The sequence below is a fragment of the Rhinoderma darwinii genome, chromosome 4 (assembly GCF_050947455.1).
Source record: "Rhinoderma darwinii isolate aRhiDar2 chromosome 4, aRhiDar2.hap1, whole genome shotgun sequence".
Taxonomy (NCBI): domain Eukaryota; kingdom Metazoa; phylum Chordata; class Amphibia; order Anura; family Rhinodermatidae; genus Rhinoderma; species Rhinoderma darwinii.
In genome coordinates this window covers 395,066,193-395,077,719 of record NC_134690.1, presented here as the reverse complement: position 1 = coordinate 395,077,719, position 11,527 = coordinate 395,066,193, and the positions used below count along the sequence as shown (strand labels likewise).

Sequence of the window (11,527 nt, the reverse complement as noted above, 5' to 3'; positions counted from 1 at the left end):
CGCCCAAAGAACGGACATGTCGTGACTTTTTTTCAGCGGACTCATACTGAGTAAAAATCACGCACATGTCTGCACGGCCCCATAGACTAATATAGGTCCGTGCGACGTGTGTGAAAATCACGCGCGTTGAACGGCCGTATATCCCGGTCGTCTGAATAAGCCCTAAGTATAAGATTTTTTCTTCTGAGTTCCGTTTTTTACGGCGAAATCGCTGCGAACCCGCCGCAAAAAAACGCAGCAACTGTTACGCAAATACAATTGAGATGCTCCGGAAAAAACTCTGCACCGCTGGTCAGTTTCTGAGAGGTTTTTCCGCTCTGTATTTACGCAGCGCGTACATAACATTTGTTCTATCTCATCCACTTTGCTGCTGCTGTATTTGCTGCTGATTTTCCACAACGAATTCCGTTGCGGAAAATCCGCAGTATTTTACGCAACGTGTGAACTGACCCTTGAAATAAAAATTAATGGATGCGGAGAATGAGGAGAGGAGGGGGGGGTAGAAGCCCACTATAACTAGAGCGCAGGGCACAGACATCGCACCTTCGTGCGACGTGCATCCAGCATCACCGACCGCACGACGATCCCTCACCCGGGGACCGAGCAGCACATCCCGCATGTAAATCCACACACAGCAGCTGCCTCTCGCCGGCTCGGTCTGGCTGACGGACGCCTCTGATTGGCTTCCAATGACATCAGCCGCGCCGCTAAAACACACGGACTTCAACGAGCACCGCCTCCTAGCCGCGCCCCCTAACTCCTCAGCCTATCACAACGCGGTGGGCGTGAACCGTCCTCCGCCCCCTCCGCTCTCGCTGATGTATCATTCATGCCGAGCCACGCCCATTTCGAATATTTCATTACTCTGTGCTAAAAAGAAAGTAACATTGTTGCACATCAATGGAACCAAGTGAATGGAAGCTGAAGAGATAAATCAATAGGAGCAGGAGCAGGAGGAGAGCCGGAGGCTGGAGGGACATGCTCAGTGTCTGCATGGAGAAACACTGCAAGTCTTCCTAATAATCACTGCTTATTACAGTGCTGCATCTGATATATGTTATATTACACCCCGCATGATGATCTGTGACACGGCTGCAGTCAGGTGAGTGGCTTTCTGCATTCTCTCCCTCATTACATTCATAGAACCATGGCTGGAGGATTCCCATTTCTTATATCTTATTGTAACGGAGATATATAACCGCTGCGTTATTACCTCCACCACCAGGATGCTGCTGCAGGGATGCGGATGTTTTTGGGTTTACTTTTGACAGGGATGGCTGTTAACTTCTGCCTGTCAGGATCATATATAGTCACCTGCTAATAAAGATCCCTCCTACTACTGTATAGGTCACCTACAGAGTATTTATGATCATGGCGATGTAGAGCCTATGGGAGTCTTTAGGACTGTCAGCGACTTGATGTCTATGTGAATGTTGACAGTAACTTTAAGTAAATAATAGAACCCCCCCCCCCCCCCCCCCCCGATTATTCCTTCTGATGTGTTTGTTATATCACACGGTCATTATATCGCATATTGCACCCAGTTATTAGATGATGCAGCCGGAAAGACGAGCACTGCAGCTCTGTAGACAGATGGATCCGGCCGCCTCATGTAATGATGATCCGGGCACATGAAGGTTCATAAAGGGTCATTACATATCGACTCCGATCGTGGGGCTGCGCGTCCACAGGCGATATATTTAGCAGCTCCGTATACTTACCATAACCCCCGAGTCCCGGTCATTAGTTATCTACTGTATGGACCCGCACTGGATGTCGGAAAGACTCCAGTGAAATGAACCAGTGACTTGACTGAAACTTCTAACTATTTAACATTGATTCTTATAGATGTAGCAGAGTCGAAATGGTTCTAAGCTTTTTAAAAACTCAATAGAAAACCCAGGTACTGTCATATGTCGATGAGTTTTTTTTGTTTTGTTTTTTTTAAATGATCAACTCGGCTCTGCTACATCGTTCTAAATATGACTGTATTGCAGCTGTTGGTGTATTCATAGTGATGTAGTCTCTTCTTATTTTCAGCCCACCAGTTGTACTTGATCCGTCAGTGCTGTGAGATTCCTGATGCCTCCATCTCCTCTGGACGACACGGTTATTGTGGCACTATCCCGACCCGTGAGACCACAAGAGCTCAACCTGTGCCCAGACTCTTCCTACTGTGATACCGCCTCGGTGAGTGGCAGCTGCAGATCTTTACTCAGCACCAGCGTAGTGTCCCTCACCCCTGCTAATCTGACGTATATGCCCTCTTCCAACGGCTCTGCTCGCTCTTTGGGTTGTGGATGTAGCAGTGCCAGCTGTTGCAGTGTGGCAGCGTACGAAAAAGATACCCAGAGCCAGACTATCAGCAGTACCACAATCACCAGCAGTGCCGCCGGACCCTCCACTTCTTCTTGCCCTCCCAACCCAATGGTCAACAATAATGAAAACAGTGGCGCGTTGAGTCCTTCCGGTGGGGTTGGCAGCCCAGTGTCTACCACCACCACCACCACCACCAAGCAATTTGCCAACATCAAAATCATTTATCCCAATGACCTGGCCAAGAAGATAGCGAAATGCAGCAAAACCCATCTCCCCAACCAAGGGCCGGTGATCATTGACTGCAGACCCTTCATGGAGTACAATAAAAGCCATATCCAGGGGGCCGTTCACATTAACTGCTCGGATAAGATCAGCCGGAGAAGACTTCAGCAGGGGAAGATTACTGTCCTGGATTTAATATCATGCAGGGAAGGCAAAGATTCCTTCAAGAGGATATTTTCCAAAGAGATCATCGTCTACGATGATAATACCAATGAACCGAGCCGGGTCATACCATCCCAGCCGCTCCATACGGTTCTAGAGTCGCTGAAACGGGAAGGGAAGGAACCTCTGGTGCTGAAAGGTAATATTCAGAGTGATCGGAATGGGTCATGCTGGGAGTTGTAGTCTCACAACAGTTCGAGGGGCACAGGCTGCAGACCACTGTCTGGTATAGGTACACACGAGCATATATATATAGTACGGCTATGTTTATACAGCATTATACCTGTTTCCTAATGTTTCCTGTTCTTGGGAAAGCTGGGTAGCAAGCAATATGGCTGCGGTTTATAAGAGTTGTGAACCAGCTTTTCAGAAATCCTGCATGGCAAATCCATTATACAGCCCTAGATATCCTGAACCAACAGAGTGCCCCCCTGGCACCCAGCAAACAAGGCACGTGCCCCTGTATGGGTAAAGGGGGTATGTGAATGTAAACTTGTAACTAGGCAGATTTGTCATTTGGGAGTCTTGGGGAAGCTGGGTGACAACTTCTGTGGGAGCTGTAATGGAGGTCATGATGATGTTACCCAGCTTTCCTACAAACAGATAAAACCGACATAAAGGAAAGCAATTTTGGAAGGACTTTTGTTCATAGGGGGGGGGGGGGGGGGGGGTTAATATTACTTGATGGTATTTGTGTTCTACAGTTTAGAGTTTTAATGTTATTCATTTTGTAAAAACAGAAATACACCCCTTGTGGTCCCTGAGAACTCTATCTATCTATCTATCTATCTATCATCTATCTATCTATCTATCTATCTATCTATCTATCTATCTATCTATCTATCTATCTATCTATCTATCTATCTCATATCTATCTATCTATCTATCTAATATCTATCTATCTATCTATCTATCTATCTATCTATCTATCTATCTATCTATCTATCTATCTATCTATCTATCTATCTATCTATCTATCTATCTATCTATCTATCTATCTATCTATCTGTCTATCTCTCATATCTATCTATCTATCTATCTATCTATCTATCTATCTATCTATCTATCTATCTATCTATCTATCTATCTATCTATCTATCTATCTATCTATCTATCTATCTATCTATCTATCTATCTATCTATCTATCTCATATCTATCTCTCTCTCTCTCTCTCTCTCTCTCTATCCATCATCTCATCTATTTGTCTACCTATAGAACAGCTCAGCAACCATTAAGGCTCTGTTCACATCTGTATCGTGGCTTCCCATGCAGGACCACATTAATTTTACGATTGATACCACAGGCGCTTACAGACCCCATCGGGTTCTTTTGTGGCTTCTGTTGTTTTGTCTATCTATATATGTAATGATATTAAACATGCAATAAACCATAGCAACACATTCTGTTTATATTGGATGACAGAGGCTGCGCGTGTAATTTTATGGTCTGTTAAACTGAAGCTTTATATATATAATATTAGGGAATTGCATTCTAAGCAATTCCCTAAAAGACAGAAGCATTTTGGGTAATAGTGATTATAAATTCCTTGCGGCTGCCCCCCCCCCCCACCCGCTCTGTCAGCACTTTGTCTTCTGTGAGTGGGAAGAGCAGAGGGGCTGTCACAATGTGTTGTCTCACAGTGGCAGGAGTACATCTGAGTGTCTTCCCTGCACTATGGCTTGTATTTCTCCTGCTTAATATTATAAGCATATATCTTGGGAATTGCTTATAATACAATTCCGTAAGGTGTTCAAATAGATTCTGAGATACGGCTTCACATTTCCATCATGTGCTTAGTGACTTGAGTCATGTGATGCATCTTTCCACAATTTAAGACATCCACTTTCCCTCTGTTGTCACTGAATCTCTTCCAGGCTGCTTCTTGTTTCCTGTAGATGATGTTAGGCTATTGCCAACCAATCATCTCTGCCCCTCCCTGCAGTGGGCTGGAGTTTGCACTCTGCCTGTGACATGCATGCTGCTGCATAGAGCGCAGTCTGCCGCCTCTCTTGTGCCTCCAGCATCCTGCTCATAATATGGTTTCTGATAGATGTGATCTGGCCACACCTCAGTATGTCATGCCTGGACAAGGCATCATGGGATATTTAGTTACCAGGACTACTGCCTGCAGACAGTGGTTTCTACAGTTAATGTTGCACCTTTTGTTGACATAAATACTTGGAGCTACGAAGATAAATATTATTGACTTCAGTTCCAGTATTTAAATCAATGTGTACAAAAAATAAACAGACGGACCCCGTAAGGGAAGGGCGGGGATATAATAAGGTCAGGTCATCCGAGGGAATCTTTCCTGAATGTTTTTTAGCTTTTTGTTGCTGTTTTTAACAAATTGACTATGGAAAAGGATAAAATACAATCAGAGACATCTGCTGAGTCCATGGGCACGGGCCGACCCCACCGGTCATCAAATTTACAGAAAGTAGAGGATTGGCTGTGTTATTTGGCTAATCTAATGACCTCCCCAGGAGTGCACAGTGCTGGGGGTGTCTGTCAACCGCTCATTCCTCCTCACTCTATAGAAACGACTGTATATATGCTGTATATATGGTGGGTGACAACGTTCAGCTGGCAGCTATGTAATGTCTGTGGACAGCTTAAAAGGGGCTTCCGAAAGCTAAGAAGTGTAACTTTCTCTGGTCCAGACTATTATTCTCAATCACTGGGAGTCTGTAGGGGGAGCCACTGCCTGCCTGAGACACAGCCAGATGCTCAAGTCATATTTTTGCTTTCTTCTGGGACGTAACCCCAATTTTTTGCTTATAAAGTCTGGTATATCAGGTAAATATAATAGACTGTACCTTTAACCTACACAGAAGCTCCTTGAGAGAAGCTACACCAGGCAGCTACGGTGCAGAACAAATTAGGGAAAGGCATAGATGGCAATTCCTCAAAATATTATTTCTAGATTGTAGCTGAACCAGCAGTACGCCAACGTAAACAAACACTATATATATATATATATATATATATATAGAGTGTGTCTGTATACTTGTCCCGATCCTGGTTGTATGTCATATGTGGCCCCTGCAGTCAAGGGTGTATTGGTTGGACCCATGTTGTTGCCTGTTTACCTCTTGTCATACCATGTCTACTTTATAGTGTTGTACAATATCTATATAATAGTGCCATATAGTGGTCAAAGCAATAGTGCCATATAGTGCTGAATATTATAGTGCCATATAGTGCTGAATATTATAGTGCCATATAGTGCTGAATATTATAGTGCCATATAGTGCTGAATATTATAGTGCCATATAGTGCTGAATATTATAGTGCCATATAGTGCTGAATATTATAGTGCCATATAGTGCTGAATATTATAGTGCCATATAGTGCTGAATATTATAGTGCCATATAGTGCTGAATATTATAGTGCCATATAGTGCTGAATATTATAGTGCCATATAGTGCTGAATATTATAGTGCCATATAGTGCTGAATATTATAGTGCCTTATAGTGCTGAATATTATAGTGCCATATAGTGCTGAATATTATAGTGCCATATAGTGCTGAATATTATAGTGCCATATAGTTCTGAATATTATAGTGCCATATAGTGCTGAATATTATAGTGCTATATAGTGCTGAATATTATAGTGCCATATAGTGCTGAATATTATAGTGCCATATAGTGCTGAATATTATAGTGCCATATAGTGCTGAATATTATAGTGCCATATAGTGCTGAATATTATAGTGCCATATAGTGCTGAATATTATAGTGCCATATAGTGCTGAATATTATAGTGCCTTATAGTGCTGAATATTATAGTGCCATATAGTGCTGAATATTATAGTGCCATATAGTGCTGAATATTATAGTGCCATATAGTTCTGAATATTATAGTGCATATAGTGCTGAATATTATAGTGCTATATAGTGCTGAATATTATAGTGCCATATAGTGCTGATTATAGTGCCATATAGTGCTCATATAATACCACCATACTGCCTAAATAATGCCACTGCGGATGCCAGGAGGTAATGTCACACTGAGGGGAGTTTAAAGCAGCACATACATAATGCCTTAGACTCCTCTGCCTTGCCTTGTGTGTCAGTCTTCACTGTCATTTTTGAATTTTATTCCTTCTTCCTGCTTTATGTGCCTCATTGGTGACAGTGTACTGTCAGGTGTATAAATGCAGGAGGGGGAAGGTTGTTAAATATTGCAGCATCTGTGTGGGGGGGGGGGGGAGCGCCTGGGTTTTCATTTAAATATGATATGTTTTCCCTTTCTACAGTATAATTAATGGCTTCTTTAAATAGAGATCGGAAGGTGATTAAGATCTGTATTAAACATTAAATATTGTCCTCCTCGCGCTTGATGTGCAGGGTGGGAGCCGTCAATACCTTTCTTCTTCATCCACGCGTTCATATACTACACCCATATATTCTACGCGGCTGTAATTACACAGGGTACAAGCAAAACAGAATTACCAATTTCAATGGATGTTTAGACGTGACGTACCATAGCGAGGCGGAAGATTAAATACCTGCTGCTAATCCACATTAGTCATGATAGGAAGCCAATCGGGAGGAGTCCGAACCAGGATTAATGGGGTTAAAGGAGATCTTTACATATCAATATACAATGATGGGTGTCATCCTCATGTCATCACGACAAATACCTTATATTACGGCTGCTTAAAGGGGTATTCCCACTTCAGTCAGATACACTACATCCTCTTTAGCGGCCTTGGTTTGCTCAAGGGGACTGCCCACTCCTAGAGGTGGGAATACCCCTTTAATGATGGTCTAGTAACAATGAACTCAGCAAAATAAAATTACATCTATTAGAAAGCCACTAGAGGGCTAAAATAAAAAAAATCGTCATATAGGCCTCTCGCCCCTGTGACTTTACCTGGTCCTGTTTTTAGGAGGATTGGGATCTATTCTCCCTATTAGTCGAGCATTGATAGTGCTTCATACAGATTATACCTTAAAGGGGTATTCAAGCTTTATCATATAATGATATGGAAACATATGCGGTCACGTGCTGAACCGTGGGGGTCTGACTGCAGTGACCCTCATCAATCACGAGAACATGGCCCCTTCTGTACCTTTTCAGCACGACACCTCTCCTGCTCAGGCACTGTATAGAGACCCGCAACTCAGACAACCATGGAGCTGGGCAGGGAAATATCACAGAGAACTGTGGCCCCCTCATTCTAGCAATCAATAGGGGTCCCAGGGGTCGGACCACTACTGATCAGTAAGTGACGGCATATCGTTGAGATATACTCTTACTTTCCACGACTGGAATACAGTTTTAGTGTATGACACCCATAACTGTATAAGTGACCCCATTAACCTGCTCCCAGATGTCTGAAAGAAAAACTTTGATGACCTTCCTATAAGACATTAGTGATAATCAGTTGCAAACATTTTGGAGGAGAAATTTAGAATTTCCAGCTTCTGATAGATAGATAGATAGATAGATAGATAGATAGATAGATAGATAGATAGATAGATAGATAGATAGATAGATATGAGATAGATATGAGATAGATAGATAGATAGATAGATAGATAGATAGATAGATAGATAGATAGATAGATAGATAGATAGATAGATAGATAGATAAATACATAGATACATAGATACATAGATAGATAGATAGATAGATATGAGATAGATAGATAGATAGATAGATAGATAGATAGATAGATAGATAGATAGATAGATAGATAGATAGATAGATAGATAGACAGACAGACAGACAGACAGACAGACAGACAGACAGACAGACAGATAGATAGATAGATAGATAGATAGATAGATAGATAGATAGATAGATAGATAGATAGATAGATATGATAGATAGATAGATAGATAGATAGATAGATAGATAGATAGATAGATAGATAGATAGATAGATAGATAGATAGATAGATAGATAGATAGATGATAGATAGATAGATAGATAGATATGAGATAGATAGATAGATAGATAGATAGATAGATAGATAGATAGATAGATAGATAGATAGATAGATAGATAGATAGATAGATAGATAGATAGATAGATAGATAGATAGATAGATAGATACATAGATAGATAGATAGATAGATAGATAGATAGATAGATAGATAGATAGATAGGAGACAGATAGGAGACAGATAGATAGATAGATAGATAGATAGATAGATAGATAGATAGATAGATAGATAGATAGATAGATAGATAGATAGATAGAGATAGATGATAGATAGATAGATATGAGATAGATAGATAGATAGATAGATAGATAGATAGATACATAGATAGATAGATATGAGATAAATTCTTCTTGACTGACTCAGGACTTGGGCCACATAGACCCCGTTGATCGACATTAACCCTCTATGCTCTGCTTGGGATTATGCTCATTCCAGAACTTTGGCATGATGTTTACTCTTCAAGCAAATGCCACTTCTGCCGCCCTCGGCGATTAGACTTTCCTTCTGTCACAGCTGTAACTTTGGATGAATCTCGACATATTGAAGGCAGAAGCCAAAGGTCATAATGTGAAAATTGTTTAAAGGACCAAAAATATGTAAAGCGCAATTATGCAGCTAGAAATAGATGATGGGGGCAGGGATCACATTGAAATAAGATTCCGTTATGAATTCTGCTCATCCCGGAGATGTCGGGTTTCATGTCCATTTACCTCCCATATTTTAATCTAAGTCATTTCAATGTAAAAAAAAATAAACATTTTCCTAGCCGCACTGTAAACAAGGATGTCGCTTTCTACTTCTAGGGGTTAGGAACTTCACTTGAGACCCCAGTCGCACGCACTAAATATAACCCAGCCTGCTATAGTGTCAGCAATATATAGAGCCCAGCCTGCTATAGTGTCAGCACTATATATAGCTCAGCCTGCTATAGTGTCAGCACTATATATAACCCAGCCTGCTATAGTGTCAGCACTATATATAGCCCAGCCTGCTATAGTGTCAGCACTATATACAACCCAGCCTGCTATAGTGTCAGCACTATATATAGCCCAGCCTGCTATAGTGTCAGCACTATATATAGCCCAACCTGCTATAGTGTCAGCAATATATAAACCAGCCTGCTATAGTGTCAGCAATATATATAAACCAGCCTGCTATAGTGTCAGCAATATATATAAACCAGCCTGCTATAGTTTCAGCACTATATACAACCCAGCCTGCTATAGTGTCAGCACTATATACAACCCAGCCTGCTATAGTGTCAGCACTATATACAACCCAGCCTGCTATAGTGTCAGCACTATATATAGCCCAGCCTGCTATAGTGTCAGCACTATATATAGCCCAGCCTGCTATAGTGTCAGCACTATATATAACCCAGCCTGCTATAGTGACAACACTATATATAACCCAGCCTGCTATAGTGTCAGCACTATATATAACCCAGCCTGCTATAGTGTCAGCACTATATATAGCCCAGCCTGCTATAGTGTCAGCACTATATATAAACCAGCCTGCTATAGTGTCAGCACTATATATAAACCAGCCTGCTATAGTTTCAGCACTATATACAACCCAGCCTGCTATAGTGTCAGCACTATATACAGCCCAGCCTGCTATAGTGTCAGCACTATATATAGCCCAGCCTGCTATAGTGTCAGCAGTATATATAGGCCAGACTGCTATAGTGTCAGCACTATATATAACCCAGCCTGCTATAGTGTCAGCACTATATATAGCCCAGCCTGCCATAGTGTCAGCACTATATATAACCCAGCCTGCTATAGTGTCAGCACTATATATAGCCCAGCCTGCTATAGTGTCAGCACTATATATAGCCCAGCCTGCTATAGTGTCAGCACTATATATAGCCCAGCCTGCTATAGTGTCAGCACTATATATAGCCCAGCATGCTATAGTGTCAGCACTATATATAGCCCAGCCTGCTATAGTGTCAGCACTATATATAGCCCAGCCTGCTATAGTGTCAGCACTATATATAACCCAGCCTGCTATAGTGACAACACTATATATAACCCAGCCTGCTATAGTGTCAGCACTATATATAGCCCAGCCTGCTATAGTGTCAGCACTATATATAGCCCAGCCTGCTATAGTGTCAGCATTATATATAGCCCAGCCTGCTATAGTGTCTGTGAACAAGTCAACTACGTCTACTGATACCGGGGCAAGATTCTGACAGTGTCGTCACAAACCCTGCTCTGGAGCTGGCACAGGAGGAAAATAAAAGTTTTTAGAGCAGTCACTGTTACTTGTGAGCATTATATCGGACATTGTAGGCATATGGGACATTAGAGGCATTATTTGGGACATTGTAGGCATTATATGGGGCATTGTTGACATTATATGGGACATTGGAGGCATTATATGGGACATTAAAGGCATTATTTGGGACATTGGAGGCATTATATGGGACATTGTAGACATTATATCGGACATTAGAGGCATTATTTGGGACATTGTCAAAATTATATGGGACACTAGAGGCATTGTATGGGACATTAGAGGCATTATTTGGGACATTGGAGGCATTATATGGGACACTGAAGGCATTATATGGGACATTGTAGGCATTATATGGGACATTGGAGGCATGATATGGGACATTGGAGGCATGATATGGGACATTAAAGACATTATATGGGACATTGGATGGATTATATAGGGCATTGTAGATATTATATGGGACAATATGCCTAGGTGGCTTTCCAGCAGTTGCAAATTATACCTCCCAGCATGCTCTGACAGCTACAGACTGTCAATGCATGCTGGGAGTTGT

The 11,527-nt window shown here is 41.7% G+C and overlaps 1 protein-coding gene across 1 annotated transcript in view; it reads left to right on the top strand.

Moving 5' to 3' along the window:
• The first annotated feature begins 880 nt into the window (after positions 1-880).
• Positions 881-11,527, top strand: part of DUSP10 (dual specificity phosphatase 10) — a 62,201-nt gene continuing 51,554 nt past the window's right edge. The window contains exons 1-2 of the mRNA XM_075864604.1: positions 881-1,102; positions 2,041-2,902. Coding sequence (XP_075720719.1) covers positions 2,083-2,902 — 820 coding nt within the window. The 5' untranslated portion in view covers positions 881-1,102; positions 2,041-2,082. The remainder of the gene's footprint in view (positions 1,103-2,040; positions 2,903-11,527) is intronic.